The 16,541-nt window shown below is 37.5% G+C and overlaps 2 protein-coding genes across 2 annotated transcripts in view; one reads left to right on the forward strand and one right to left on the reverse strand.

Moving 5' to 3' along the window:
* Nucleotides 1-5,573: 5,573 nt before the first annotated feature.
* On the reverse strand, nt 5,574-11,866 carry LOC143283932 (proteasome maturation protein-like). The gene is made up of 6 exons (XM_076590376.1): nt 11,809-11,866; nt 10,998-11,095; nt 9,828-9,894; nt 7,551-7,652; nt 6,787-6,880; nt 5,574-5,780 (listed from the first exon to the last, which is right to left on the reverse strand). Exons 1-6 carry the CDS (start codon nt 11,809-11,811, stop codon nt 5,713-5,715), a joined length of 432 nt encoding a protein of 143 aa, XP_076446491.1. The 5' UTR covers nt 11,812-11,866; the 3' UTR covers nt 5,574-5,712.
* Nucleotides 11,867-12,004: 138 nt separating this feature from the next.
* LOC143283813 (vascular endothelial growth factor receptor 1-like) overlaps nt 12,005-16,541 on the forward strand; it is a 130,417-nt gene continuing 125,880 nt past the window's right edge. The window contains exon 1 of the mRNA XM_076590186.1: nt 12,005-12,512. Within this exon, the coding sequence (XP_076446301.1) occupies nt 12,419-12,512 (94 nt within the window). The 5' untranslated portion in view covers nt 12,005-12,418. The remainder of the gene's footprint in view (nt 12,513-16,541) is intronic.

Below are 16,541 nucleotides of genomic sequence, written 5' to 3' on the forward strand. Positions count from 1 at the left end.
GCAGTTGCTTCAGTGGCCTACTTCCGTCCATGCCCCCTGTTTACCCCTGGTGGGTATCAACACTGTGTGGGTAAGTGGTGGAGGTGCGTGTCAGTGCAGGCCTCTGAGTGAGAGAGAATGAGGGGTGGGGGAAAGAGGAACAGAACACACACTGACACACACACACACACACACACACACACACAACTCTTTTTATCGCAAAAAAGGAGTACAAAACAACAAAAAATGATAAAAGCGGACGAAAAAAATCTATCGATATATATATATACATATATATATATATATATATATATATATAATTCGTAAGGAACCTTTCCATGTAAGACATGCTCTGTTGCGCTGTACAATGTCAATACCGACTTTTTACATGCATTCAAACGCTGAAATGAAAATATCTCACACACACACACACACACACACACTCATCACGGACTATACACACGTCTCATACATATCACATGAAAAAGCCCAAATAATGCAGTATCATATCACAATGCTTAAAACTACTCCTGATATCACAATACACAAAAACCGTATCACAATACTGAAAATTCACTTCCAACTCAACAAAGATCAAAGACATCAGAATACAATAATAATTATAATTATGGTTTTCAATGTAAGGGAGACTAATCGATTTTACATCATTCATTCATTTCATTATGCCCATCGCTCCTGGTGGAGCATAGGCCATCGACGACCCATCGCCATCACACTCTGTTCTGGGCTGTTCTGGCCATTCCAGTCCAGTTGGTCCCTTGCTGCTTCAGCTCTGCCTCGGTATCTCGCCTCCAGCTGTTGCGAGGCTGGCCTCTCTTCCTCTTTCCCTGCGAGTTCCAGGTCAGGGCTTGGTATGTGATGCTGGACGCTGGCTTCCTGAGGGTGTGTCCGATCCAGCCCCACTTCCTCCGCAGTATCTGCTTGGCCACTGGTTCCTGTCCCGCTCGCTCCCACAGATCATCGTTTCGGATCTCCTGCCATCGGATCTTGCAGATGCGCCTCAGACAGGTGTTGAAGAATGTCTGAATCTTCTGCTGCATCGTCTGTTGTCCGCCATGTCTCGCATCCGTAGAGCAGAACTGACTTCACACTGGAGTTGAAGATGCAGAGTTTGGTTTTCATACTGATTATTCCAGATGCCCAGATGTTCTTGAGCATGATGAAAGCTGTTCTTGCCTTGCCGATTCTGGCTGTGACGTCTCGGTCCGTGCCTCCCTGTCGGTCAACCACGCTTCCCAAGTAGATGAAAGACTCCACCTAATCATTTTTACATACACGTGTAAAATTTGCAAATGGACAATAGTAACTGCTCTTGTTTTGTGAAAAAAACATTTTTTTCTCTCTCTTAGATAAGAGAGATGCGTGTGCAATATTAATTGTGCTCACAATCGTTTGTCATGCCCCTAGTCCGGAAGACTTAACTGCTGAATGGACATTTAAAACATTGACATTGACGCCGCAGCTGAGCATAACAGTCAAAATATTGGCAGTCACGGTTGGCAACCCGTTGTGTAAATGACTTTCTAAAGCGCTTTCAGTTGGTCTCTGAGCGGGGATGGGCGCTATAAAAGCATCCATATCATATTCATTAGCACGTGGATCCGAGTTGGCATCGATAAAATGATCAGTACGAAACCAAATATAGCTTACAATAAATGTAGCTTTAAAAGAAATACAAGCAGTACTTTGATTATCTATAATTTTGTTATTGTTGTATTAAAAACTATATATTTTGTTCTTGTAGCATGAAACAATAACAGGCAATACTTTATGGTTTGATGTTTTGCAGATACCACATGAAATAAAGACAAGCAGTACTTTCATGTTTTATAACAAACTTTTTTCTTGCATAAAATGAAGCGAAAAGTGCCATGCTTTGCAATGTAACGGGAAGTAAATGCAACTGACATGGCTAAGAGAAGTGAACAGCGAAGTTGTCTCCCTTATAAACTCAGACGAGCCAGTTGACAGTTCATTGCAGAAAACGAAATTAATGCAGCAACTGTAATGCTTGTACGAGAGAATATATTGTTAAAAAAAAAAAAAAAAAAGAAAAAAAAAAAAAAAAAAAAAAAAAAAAAAAAAAAAAAGCCAACTGTAATGTTCAGTTATTTGGTGATGACAATAAGAATACCGACAGACTATGAAAGACAATAAAAAGTAACAAAGAAATATCTTGACATCAGGCATCCTTGTAATGGACACAGATCGTTTTCTTTTCAATCGCCAAAGACGTGGAACAAGCTCCCTGATAACCTCCGTCATTCTGATTCCCTCGCATCTTTTAAATCTCGTCTCAAAACTCACCTTTTCCCTCAGCAATAAGTTCAATTGTGGCAAGTCCACTTCCTTTTCGTTAGGTGTGCTCGACTATGTGTATATACATATGTATGTGTACATAACTACATGCATGTATATGAATGTGTATTGTGTGTGCGTGTGTTTATGTAAGTTTGTGCCTGCCTATGTGTGCGTATGTGTTAGGGCAGCTGTTAGATACACATGTATGTTAAACTATGTATGCAGTGTGTGTGTGTGTGTGTGTGTGGTCACATTTTGGTGTGTGTATGTAACATAGATATAATGTTTTATGTTAACAAAAGCGTTTTTGTAAAGCACCTAGAGCAGATTTCTGGATAGTGTGCTATATAAGTATCCATTATTATTACTCTTAGTAAGCAATCATAGGCCTCCATTGGTCAGTGTTGACCATGGATAAATCCCAGTTCATGTCCTCCCTCCTGGTACAGCATTGCCTGTGGCTGAACAGGCCAATGAGTGAAAGACAGTATCTGTCTTACAAGTCACACTGGTGGGTCGGCTCCGTGCTATTCAAACTGCAGCGTTCTTTTCATTTAGCATGAAAGACAATAAAAAGTAATAAAGAAATATCTTGACGTTAGGCATCCTTGTAATCCTTTAAAAAGTAAGTACAGTGATCGAGGAGAAGCAGGGAGTGAAGCTGACAGGGGTCAGGGAGGGGTTCTCTGAGACAATGCGTACCTTTCACTGTTTGCCATGCGTCTTGTACCTTCATCATTACCCATTTTCAGACAGCCTCCACCTGAAGCATCCCTCTCATTTTTGACTCACTTGTCTAAACAAAGTGAGTCTATGTTTTCACCTGGTGTTTGGTTGTCTGTGTGTGTGTGTGTGTGTGTGTGTCCGTGGTAAACTTTAACATTGACATTTTCTCTGCAAATACTTTGTCAGTTGACACCAAATTTGGCATAAAAATAGGAAAATTCAGTTCTTTCCAGTCATCTTGTTTAAAACAATATTGCACCTCTGGGATGGGCACAAAAAAATAAAAAAATGAAGCCTAATTATATGCAAACTGCATTTACTGTTATATTTATATTTTTTGTATTCTCTAAACATGGCACTTTGATCTGATATTCTGACCCAACAACAAGAGCAGTCATTATTATCATTTTTTGTTCAAACAGGAACTTCTTTTGCTAAGCATGGAAGTTTTATTTATTTTGCAAACGTTTTGGTGCAGCTGTAAAAAAAGGGAAATTACTCTGTAATTAATGCTAGGGAACTTAATTCGCTTTAAACTGATCTTTCTCATCTTAAACATTACATTTTGAAATTATACTCAATACATAAAAAAAAAAAAAAAAAAAATCCAAGCTTTTTAAGTGTATCACAAGTGAGTCTTCTCATGCCATGTTTTATGTTGGCAGGCTTGATTTTGTGTGCATGTCCCATGGCACGAAAAAAGTGTTGGTATTTGACCCATAATGTACAGATAGGAAAGCATTGCTATATTGATTATATAAGATGGGTCATAGACATGAGTCTTAAGAACAAGTGGGTAAATAAAGTATGGTGAAGTCTTGTATTGCGTTGATCTGTTCAGAATTTCATTGCGTGTTGTCTGTTGGTGTCCGCATCAGTTTTCTTTCTTCCTCTCGTGTTGGTGTTGGTTTGGTTTTAAAAAGCAAAGTGGAGGATTGTGGGCTGATACAGATGACATGCTGAACCAAGTAACAATAGCAACAATTACTTTTTGTCAGTTAAACAAACATTAATTGTGTGCTGCAAGTTTCAGCTTCCTTTTCCTCATGGTGGAGTTATTGTGCAGGGAAATTCCTCAAATGCATAGCTACTATTCAACAGGACAGAACTTCCACACTTCAGGCAGCAGTTCTCACAGACACTTCTGTAAAAACCTGGGGTTCTTTTTCTTATAATAATTTGAATCACTATCTTCCTGTTTCCATGACAGTGACTGACACTGGCATTGTTCATGTGGAGAGCAAGGGAATTAGCAGGCCTGCAAAGCCCAGGGGAGAGGGAGTACCAGGTGAAGACATGACACAAGAAAGAGCAATGATGGTGTGGAGTGCAATTCATTCATTCTACTCCAGGTACCAGATAACTTGTACCATGGTTACTTCCTCTATGGACCAGGTATGAGTGTTCTCATCCCAACACACTGTTCTAATTCCATTCATTCTTGCTTGGTACAGTTGCCATTCTAAACTGAACCCTTTACTGATTCTGTAAGTATGAAAACGAAGCTTTGTTTGACCGATCAGAACAATTTTCCATTGATGTTCACTGTTTTAGTGAACCACCCTGTTTTTTCTGCAGTAGTTTCATGTAGTGCTGGCCCAGGGGAGTTGTAACAGGCATGTAGCTGAGGGGTAGAATGAGTTAAGTGGAGGTGGGACCAGGGAGTTCAACTGGATGGCAATGGGTTAGGAAGCAGTCAGGTGGGTAAGGGTAGGTATGTGGTAATCTCTCCCTCTTCATGTTTTCTTTAAATATTTTTTTAAATCTTTATCTCACTTTATATTTTATTCAAATAACATTATTTATTTCAAAACATTGTCATGACTTCCTTGATTGTCTTCACATACATCTTAAAGTTACTGTAGTGTGTTATGATCAGACCAGATGAAAATGAAAAGGATTTACTATATAAACAAAATGGAACACTTAATTCACACAGTAGACTGGAACTACAACTTTCAGCTTAATGGTTAATATATAGGAGACAAATCCCATCCCCAACCCCAGCAGAAACTTCTTTTTCATATTGTCTTTGTTTCCTCTCTGGAATAAATTCATCTTCTCACACCTTCAGTCCAGTCATCTGGTCAGTATACATTCCAGATTAGACCCGACTGGTTCCACATTTCAGTTTTTGTGTTTTGTTTTCTTACCTTTTCAATTGACCTGATATTAACCCTGCATTAAACTGGAATGAAATCATCCTTATTCAAATAGATTTATACCTGATTTTAACTGGCATAAAAGATATAAAAAATAAAAATACAAAAATTAAAAAACTGCAAAAAGCACCCTAAACATCTGAAATTTATTCATAACCTCCAGAGATGCGGATAAACTATATTACAATTAAGTTTGTGTTGATTTCAGTGACTGAGAAAAACTGAAACATTGCTCCAGTGTGCAAAAAACAAAAACACTGTATCAATTAGCACTGGAATAATAAGAGTATGCATCTATTCCAAGAGCACAATTCCATGTTTTTGAAGATTATCTGGCAGACTGATACTGTGTAAAAGTTTAAAGCACAGGAACACACACACATGTTGTAAATGAAAACAATGATTTATTTCATGATAAACAACACCACGTTATCTAGAAAAGCAACGACACACACAAAAAAGACACCCAAATACAGTCAACAATTTGCACACGACCAGTCAGTCACAGGCTGGTGGCAGCAGTCTAGAGAATTCCCAGACGTTTCTCCATCAGGATGTGGGGATGTCCCACCACCTCAGCCATGGATGGATCTGAAACAACCACACCCTGAACTCAGAACCATATGTGGGAGTGGTTGATATTTGTAATACTGAGAAGTTTGCATTCAGGATCTAAAGGCTGTCTGATGGGGTGCTTACTCAAAAAAAAAAAAAAGAAAAAAAAAAAGAAAAAAAAAAGAAGAAGAAAATATATACACACATATAAACAAAAAACATCATTGATACAGAAATCAGAATAATACAAGAGTACTCCCAGCCACTAGAACCACTAGCAGGACCATGGGAGAGGAGGAGATGGAAGTATGTGAGAAAAAAGACAGGATCGTTGTTGTATTCCCCCTGTGTCATTCATTACCCTCTACTTTGCCCATCTGACTCGTTTTCTCTCTGGGATGAGCAGACATTAACTACACAGTAACAATGGTATTTATGAAAATCCCCTCTTCCGCTTGTAGTATGAATGTGGCATATATTCCTTTCCAAAGGGGCAGTTCACGTACAAAGGAGTGAGAAACAAAGTATGTCATTCTTTTGTTGATTTCCGTAACATCCAGACAGCATTGTACATGCCACTGTTATGTGTACCCTTGAGCACAGGTGTGTGTGCATGTGTGAGAAAATAAGAGAGATTGAGAGAAAGAGAAAGAGAGAGACAGAGAGAGAGAGACAGAGAGAGAGAGAGAGAGAGAGAGAGAGAGAGAGAATAAATTTATGAATGGTTTATTCATTATAAGCCAAGAGAGAGAGAGACAGAGACACAGAGAGAGAGAGACAGAGACATAGAATGAATTAATGAATGGTTTATTCATTATAGGCCAAGGCCTCTAAACAAAGGGGTATGTAACAACATAATTATACTGTCACACAAAAATTTTGGTACACAGTCTGTTATGAGCACAGCCTCTCTATCATAAATGCTTGATACAAAAATACACATAGATATTGAGAGAGAGAGAGAGAGAGAGAGAGAGAGAGAGAGAGAGAGAGAGAGACAGACAGACATAGAGAGAGAGAGAGAGAAAGGGCAGGTTCTGACCGTTGAGGATGTCCTCGAAGCCGATCATCTCATCACGGCCAGTCAGGGTGTCCAGCAGTATATTGGAGCTGGGAAGGCAGGGAAGTCGCTGCATCTGGTATCACAAAACCCATCTCACTTTCTCAATTCCTGACATCATTCATGCACATCCCACGCTCTAACACTGACTTCAGACAGATTCTGCTCATGTAGACCTGTAGATACACATCTTATACAAATTATATTAGACACACACAGCTTGACACAAATGAATTTTTAGAAATATGGCATTTATCTTACACTGATCTTGGAAATGTGCACATTTCATAGCGACAGACTTGAGACAAGAGTTCACTTCCTTCACAGTGTCAAAGAATTAAGCACAGAAAAACAACATTGCTTGATTTCGCTTTTACTTCAGCGTAACATTTTTACTGAGAGCAAAGAAGTGTAGCATTGTGAAGCCTAGCAGGACATGCTATGCTCAATGCGTAACAGCTGGTAGGTCTGCACATAGTACATACACCCACAACACAAACTTAATACTTTTACTTCCCACATTTGCCACACTGGGCACAGCTGAAACAAATCTTTGAAAGAAACTGACAATACATCACACAGAACAACTAAGAATAACAACAATATCCAAATGAAAAAATATTGATAACCAGTCTTCACAAAAATAATAGTTATCACACACACACACACAAATTCTCCTGACCAAAACCTGGTAAGAAGAAGAAGAAAAAAATCTTCGTCCAAAGCCAAAACAGACGTGTACTGACCTTCTGGGCAAAGTGCTGCTCCATGTGTAAACGCATAGGGGCGTGGATTCCCTGGGAGTTTCTAAGCATCACCATGTCCATCTTCTGTTGATGGGACAGCCACTGCAACACATGTTCATAGTGACATAACTTCTCACTTTGACTGTCGAGTTTCAAAAACAGATACTGGACAGCTCTATAATTATCAGGTGTATACCTGTAAGTGTAATGCTTGTTATTCCTTCATAATAATAAAAACAATCATCATCATCATAAATGTATCTAAAATAATCAATTTAGCACTGAAGTTTGTGTGGAGACAAATCAAATCCCTTTCACACCAGACATTCAAATGCAAGCATGACTCTGCATCAAAGGGATGAAAGACAAAAATACAGAAGAAACATCTACAGATAGGCACAGAATGATTAACAGATGACAAAACTTAAAATCAGATGAAACATCTACAGATACATTATCAATCATTAATGCAAAGATGTGCACAGTATACTTCAAAATAACCCCTCAAACTCAGCAATCTTTAAATCCTCAACTCTCCTTTTTCTTATAATCAGACACAGATGGAAAGAATACACACACAAAAATAGTAACACTGGGGAGATTTCTTTAAAGTTTAATGGCCTCAACATGCATAACACACTCTGACATGCTCTCTCTCTCTCAGTGTCACACACACACACACAGAGAAAATTAATCTTGCTATTAGTTTTTAAACACAATTTCAGCTTGCCATTTGTAATAAGGTTAATTCTTCAGCGCTGGTCACACAAGAGTTGGAGGCAAAATTTAAAACTGATTAAATACAGTCTAAACTGTTTGTGTAATGATCTAACTAAGGCTTATTTTCATGCACAACTGAAGGAAAACAACAAAATTTACTTATTATTTCCATGCTGTACATATGGATAACCATAATGTGAAGCTGAGCACTTCGATAACACTTGTGAACTAACTCAAAGTGCTTTATACCGGACACAAATATCTGACAGAAGCAATCAAATTTCTTTGGAACTTGGAAGACATCTAGTAGCAGTACACATGACAAATAAAAAATATCAATGCACTGTTTTCATGCACACATTTTGAAATATTTGAAAATTAAATGTGACACACTGACACATCATGAGTGTTTCAGCTCAAATAATTTTTAATATTCAAACAGAACTTTGTTGACAAGAAATAATACTATGTCATGCAACTTATGAAATCAAAGAAACAAAGCGATTATCAATATACAAGACAAACTGATATTCTCAGAGTTACTGGGCAATAAATCTAAAGGGGCAACGCTTGTGATGTGAACACTTTACAAAAAGGAATGATAAGTCAAAGTCAAACATGGACCAACTTGTGTTCAAATCTTTCTTCTTCTCTTTTCAACCTGTTTTTCACATTAAAAGTGTCTTGATTTCATCATTTTTTTGTTTTTCAATGAAAAATAAAGTAGTACTGAAAAAGTCATTTTTTAAGCGGAGTCACACAGCACAAGCATAATAATTTAACACAATGAAAAAACAGCCAAAACTTTACGCTAACTTATATGAAAAAAGGGATGCAAAGTTGTTAAACTATGGGCCTCAAAAGTCACAGAATTTTCCTGATTCAATCTGTGGTGTTAACTTGTTGTCACTGATATCAACCCTTTGTTGTCAGAGCGATTCAAAAGAAATTAACTTGCTGAACATTTGAAGTAAATTTTCTTGAAAAATGTAAAAAAACAAAACAAAAAGGGTATGATAGTAATAACCTTGCAACCGTACCAACTTCCATTCACAGCTTTGTTGTTGAGTAAAACTGTTGAATGCTTGCATCAAGCACAACATAAACGATGCCAAAAATAAGCTTCAATCAATGTCTTATGTGAAGAAATTAGTGATCGTGACTGTGTTTTAAGATGCCAAGGTGAAGTCTGGCTTTTTGTAAGTCTGTTCAGACGCACAGATTTAACTTTACTGAAACTTGAGTTTTAAATAAGGCAGAACAGCAGCAGGGTTCATTTTCCCCATTTTTGGCTGCCATTTTCTCATGACATTTTGCATTTTATTCTACAACCATTTATCCCAAATTTCTTTTTTGGGCAATAAGTGTTCATCCTGTAAACTTTATTCAACATATGACCACACATACAATCAATCATTACACCAAAACATGTTGCTTTCCTGGATAATTTCAGTGAGTGACCCATACACCCACAGCATTGAACAATGACCAATACATAATTTCCTTTGAAGCAACTGAACTGTTCTTCTGAATGACTGAAAGCAAACCATTACTTACATTTTTCTCAGAAAATTCCAAAGGGTGTGATGATACCAGACCCTCTGCAGCATGTGTCTTGTTCAGTCTGCAACCACAGCAAAAAAACAAAAGTACCACCTGAAAAGATAGATTATTGTCTACTCTTCATTGATAAATATTTTCCACAATTATTCACTGATATTATATAACTAATATAAATAGTTCACTCAAGAATCTGAATGAGGAGATAATGTTTGCGTTATACATTATATAGTATCACTTTCTGAGATGTTACCAAATAAACATTTCAGTAACATCCTTATTATTGACTGATCACAAATCCTTCAACTCTAAGAAAGCAAACTGAAAAAAACATCTCACTGAACTAAAGAATGTACGGTTATAAAACATACATGAATCAGATCAATACCAATCCAACTGTCAAAACAATTTTTGACTCACTTGTGTAAACAAAGTGAGTCTATGTTTTAATTCACTCTTTCTTTGTTCCCCTTATCATCATCATTGTAACAGTATAAAGCTGAGATTTAAAAGATTATCTCTGGGATTTTCAATCTGAGTGTAAACACGTGTCTGTATCATAGTATATCAATGTGCTGGACCAGTACACTCAGTAAGAAAGGAGTCATATCCATAATTTAACTATACATGTTATTTATTATTCATTACCACATATTCAGTAGCAGTTTAAATATAGTCATCAATCAAAAAAGGATCTTCGAAGTCAAACTGAAAGCTGAACAGAAAGCTAAACAGCGCTGCCTGCCTGATCATTCTTTAACAGTGCCATGGTTTCTCTAACTGTGCACATCAGTGAAAGCACTTACTCAGTTACTGACAGTACTTTTGACTAACGTAGTACCTCTTTTCCCAAATGCACCACAGCAGAACTGGTTAGGCATTGGGCTTCTAATCCGGTGTTCACCAGTGGTCAGGGTTCGAGACCCCACTTCAGCATGGTTTTATGTCCTTGGGGAAGACATTTTGCTCTGATTTTTCTCACTTTACCCAAGTGTAAATGGGTACCCGAGACAGGCTGGGGAAAGTGAAAATGGTAAAAGGATAGGATAGGCCCTACATTCCTATGCCAAACCCTTGACATAGTGAATATGAATTCACTGTTCCACTGGCAGTGAAAGTCTATGGGACAATAACATCCCTCACTGCCTCCCTTTCAGTTCCACTTACCCATGCAGCATGAGGTCAGGTGCCTTGTAGGGACCCTCTGGCACCTTCAGGGTCTTGCTGGCCTCAGGCTGGGGACGCAGGGAGGGGTAGCCGAAACTCTGCAACAGGGTAGTACATAGCAATGCTATTCTTAACACTACAGTGCTATCACACATGTACTGCTGCCAAACCTTATAAACCTCTCACATCAAGGGGATATATATATATATATATATATATATATATAAATAAAATTCAATGTGGTTTTTTTCATGCGCCACCATACACTGGTACAACCTGTTCGAAAATCAGTATACAGTTTTTTTCCCCACAATACTGAGTATATTTTTCATAATTGTGAACTAGATACACGCTGTGCTGTTGTTAAGTTTATTTTTGGGTGGTAGCTTACTTTTCTGTGCCCCGTGTTTGTGTGTATGTGTACGATCCTGCGTGCGCGCGCTCGTATGGACATGTATACGTCTACAGTAATACAAGTTCTATTGAAATTCATCATTCATTGTCACTGCAATATTTTTCTCTAAACAACCTCAACAAGGCTGAGTTACGTCATCTTTCACTTTGATTTCCATGACACCGACTCTGTGACTTGATACATTGATAACCGATGACAAGCAAATTTGAAAAGACAACACCAGAAACCTGATTTAACCGTGAGTTAAACTTATAAAAGCAATATAACTCATTGAATAACGATGCATCAGAAAAAAAACTACTCATGCAGACATACTATCAAATACTGAACAACGCACTTTACTATGATTAAGCAACTAAATTGAAGATTAGTAGGAGCAGAAGCATTTTCACTCACCATGTTGATTTCTTAACTTCCGCACTTGCGCAGCGAGCCGGAGAAGTGACTGAGAGCTGACGTCAAGAGAGAATCCATTCTTAGCTTGGCTGTTCATTTATGTTGTATGTGCCTTGTAATTTTTAAAAGCAGTGATAGCTGTGTGCCTTGTTGATTATATAGAAGGAACTACTGATATATTTTTTTATCAAATGAGATATATACGCAGCTAAGCAGACTTTTCTTGAAACATCAATGGATCGTTTGTATTATAATCCATTCTTGTCGTCATTTGCGTTCAAATGATAGAATGGCAGCGACCAAGAAAACTTGGCCAGTCCAACAGAGGGGGGATGCCCGCAAGTGACTTGGGAAAGCAGGCGATAGTGTTCTGGGAGAGGCAGCTTCCTCAGAAGTCGGCTCCCAGTTTGTGTTGTGTGTGACGTTGTTGAATGTGTTTCACTTGATTTGTGTACTTTTTTTTAAAAAACACCTTAATGATCATGTTGACTTCAAATGAAATTAGGTAGACCGAACATTGTTGGACGTTTACCTGGGAACTTTTCGTTGGGACACACGGAAACTCGGGAGAAGCTGAGTTATAAAGTTGTGCCGCTTGTGTGAGTGCTAAATGGATAGGAAAAGGACTGCCCTTTCGGTGGCTCTGTGGAGCATCGGAGTTGTGTTTCTGCAGCTCAACCCAGTCTGGTCAGCGGCCCTTGCAGGTGAGTGTACGAACAATTTGTGAAAGAAAGGAGGAAAAGAAAAGTGGGGAGGGGCAAGGTGGTTGATGTGCAGTGTCACAAAACGTTGCTGCTTGCACGCATGTGCTGCAATTATTTTTATGCATGATTCAAGAGCATTCCAACTCGTTCAGAGCCTCACCTGTAACATTTTGTGTCTTCTTCTTTGATCCACGTGACATTCATCTGACAAGGTGTCATTTTTAACAAACGTGTATGTGTCTGTGGATGGAGAAATACGTTTTGGGGGAGGGAGGGTTGAGAGAGAGGGGAGGGACAGGGTTGAGATATTACCCTCCATGATCAAAGCATCCTTTGGCAATTACAGAATTTGTCCCTGAACATAAAATAGGCTTGGCACTGAAAGGATTAATCATTTAATGTAACCATTGAGTCCGAAATTTGACCGTGAGTAAAAAACGAAACAAAAAACAAAACAAAACAAAAAAAAAACAAAAAAACAATAACAGCAACAACCAAAACTTATTGGTTTACTTTTATATTTAATAAATAAAATGGTGATTGGTGAGTGTTCAGATCCGGTAACCTCAACTGATCTATACAGAGAAAATCTGCTGGTGTTTTTGTGTTATTGAATAATTTATGCCCTTATTCCAAGTGAAATATATTATTTATATTAAAAAATATATATGTATATCAGGCTTGTAGCCTACAGTGGACACACACACATACACACACACACACACACACACACACACAAAAAAAAAAAAAAAAAAAAAAAAGAAAGAAAGAAAGGAAAAAGAGAGAAAGTTGGGAGAGATAGAGAATATTCAGGGTAATATTATTGTGTATGTGTGTGTTTTACCGTAGAATACATCGCAGTTTATGCCATTTACTGATTTAGATAGGTCCCCCAAAACATCCTAAACCCAAATTCCTGTCCTGGTGATTTTTTTGCAAACTGTGGTTTTGACTTTGTGTCCATACTGTTGAGAACACTTTGTGTCCATACTGTTGAGAACACTTTGCCATTTTGGCTCAGACCCAGAAAACAGGCAGAGCCATTACACCCCCAAACTATTTTCAAAACCAGTGCCTCAGGTTGAGCACAGGTGATGAGAAAGGTTTTAAACTAGAGCATCACTTCTGAGACTTTCTTTTTCTTAAATTACTGACTTCTAAGTCTTTGACTGCTGAACCAGAGTGATATGAGATCAGTGCAGTACAGGAATCTAAGGGCAAATGTTACTGCTTTGAGTTTGTGCACTTTTGAGTTGTGTAACTGGTTTTCCTGAACAAAAGTAATGCAGTCCTAAAAGGAGGAAATCCAGATACAGGAAGATGATCGTCATCCTGACCTGTAAGATCAGTTTCACCACAGGGAGACGTCAGCCTTTAGATCACTGATGGATAATAGACCACTGGAGAGGTATGTGGCTATCTTGGACCTTGCCCATGCGCATATAATTTTGCTTGAAATTGCGAGCCATGGCAAAGGTGACTGACACAGACAAAAGCATCGAACATGTGCTGTCCTCCATTTCTTTCGTTGACAGCCTTCCTTGCTACTACCAGACTGTACAAATACAATGAAGTGCCATGATATACAGAAGAAAAGAATATTTAAAAATATGAAGCAAAAAGTAAAAAAAAAAAAAAAAAAAAGAATTATGCTGTTCCACACGTTCTGCCTCTCTTGATCACCATTTTTGCTCACAGTTTTAAAGAGCCATTCAACTTCAAGAGCTCAGATCATGTGACACTCAGGACTCTACAACTTAGGTCATGTTATCATGGAACTCTCCAGCGGTCTATTATCAGCAGTGGACAAGGAGTGATGGTTTAAAATCTTTAGTGCCTTAACTTGTCTTCTTATAAATCATATATATATATATATATATTATTCTTAGAAATATATTAGATTTGTTATTTTAGAAAATATTATGTTCTTACATAAACTTGATTAATTCATTCAAAAATTTTCTTCATTACTGTTGTTGGCTTATTCACTCATTATTAGGATCTTATCATACACTTTTCAGAACAAAAGATTTTACTTTCACTTAACCCAGACTTTGAAAACGTTACTGTCATTAGAATACAGTTGAATTCAGGAACACATAAAAAACACATAATATTAATGAAGAAAAAAATTTATTTAGTTTTTGAATCTGCAAATTTTAGTTGAATGAAAAAAAAAATGAAAAAAGAAAGAAAGAAAGACAGAAGAATTATATGGCACCCATAACATGTGCAACATGCATACAGGTTTATGAAGTGAGCAAAAATTATATACTGCTATGTGATGTTTTACTCAGCATAAAAGTTTTTATTAAAAGTAATAAAACTGTTCAACACAGTGGCAAGCTGTACTGTACATCCGTGGGGTATACTGTATGTGTCTGTGTGTGTGTGCGTGCGCGCACTCACGCATGTGTGTATATAATGTGTGTGTGTGTGTGTGCGCGCGCGCGCTAATTTGCCACTGTTCATTTGTTGTCAGCTTATTGTGTAATGTTCTCTGAATGAATGCATCAGCAAGGAATTCGGGCCAGACCAGGCATATTGCAGCTAACACCAAACGAACAAACACCATGCCACAAAATGAGAAGGTGGGGCAGCCCACAAAGCAGCCCATTATCCTAATTAATGTTGTATGGTAGATGTTGCAATCACGCCCATACTCACACAGGCAACAGAATTGGTAGGAGGGCTGCTGGTTCCATGCCCATTTGTCAGCAGTCTCACTGGACTCTCCATTCACTGAAAAAAAAAAGAAGAAAAAATGAAAAAAAAAAAAAAGAAGAAGAAGAAAAAATGAAAAAGAACAAACCTTGAGTGCTTGATCAGCATGAAATATTAAAGTTTTGTCAGTTAATTAATGGCAGAACAAGTAACATAACAGATTCTGTATTATGTTTCTATGCCATAAGATCCTTGACACTGAACTTTACTTGCTGTATTCAGGATGTGTTCCAGTCCATGGCAGTCATGAACACATCCAAAGTTGTGCCAATTTTTAAATCATTTTGAAAAAAAGAGAAAAGGGATACAGGTCTGGTATACATACATATATATATTACAATTATTATATCTATCTTCACGTTGAACCCAAGAACTTATTTTTTGTCACAAAGGCAAAAAGCAAAATATGCAAAGAAAACAAGCCAAAAACTGAAAAAGGCAAGTAATTATAACAACTTTATGGAGGTATTTTCTTTCAAGTGTCTACAGGCAAAGCAAAGTTCTAGACACCTAGCCACTTTGCATTTTCTAAGCAAAAAACAACAAACAAAACAAAACAACAACAAAAAAACAATAACAAAAAATAAACAAAAAACAACAACAAAACAAACACACAATTTGCCCAGGGGCTGTCCCTTTTCCCCTTTCTAAGTTTCCATGCACAGATGGAGTAAAGAATGGGTGTAGACTTGGACTAATGTAATGAAGGTTTTTAAAATTTTTATTATTTAACTTCCTTTATTGGGGATGGATGTGGAGGTTATTTCTCACACATACCTGTATTGAACATGGAACGTATTGTTGTCTTGAGGTACTCCTGGTTGGAATGCCAAGTTAGTTGTTGAATTTCTCAGAGCACATACTAGCATTAATAATGTTAATAATATTAGCACTATATCAGAAATGATGATGATATTAAATTATGATAAAAATACCACTAATACCACCACCAACAGCAACGATAATAATGATAATAATATAACATTAACAACAACAAAAACGACACATATTTTTACTGTGCAGACTGCACTCCTCTTGTTGTATTTAGATATATTTTGTTTGATAGAGGACCATACACATTTTTCACAATGAATTGATTGCTGATGATGTTGGAATGCCATTTTCACACTTTCATCAATACAGAATAGTTTCATGTCTAATATCATTCAAAGTAAAAAGATGTTAAATTACATCAAAGAAAGAATAGTTTCAGTGGTGGGCAGCTTGAACCTTGGTGTTCTGCTGGCATGATTTTCAGCTGGTAAATATTTGTTGATTGTTGATGCATTATGAATGTGTAATAAG

This window comes from Babylonia areolata, chromosome 7 (assembly GCF_041734735.1).
Source record: "Babylonia areolata isolate BAREFJ2019XMU chromosome 7, ASM4173473v1, whole genome shotgun sequence".
NCBI lineage: Eukaryota > Metazoa > Mollusca > Gastropoda > Neogastropoda > Buccinidae > Babylonia > Babylonia areolata.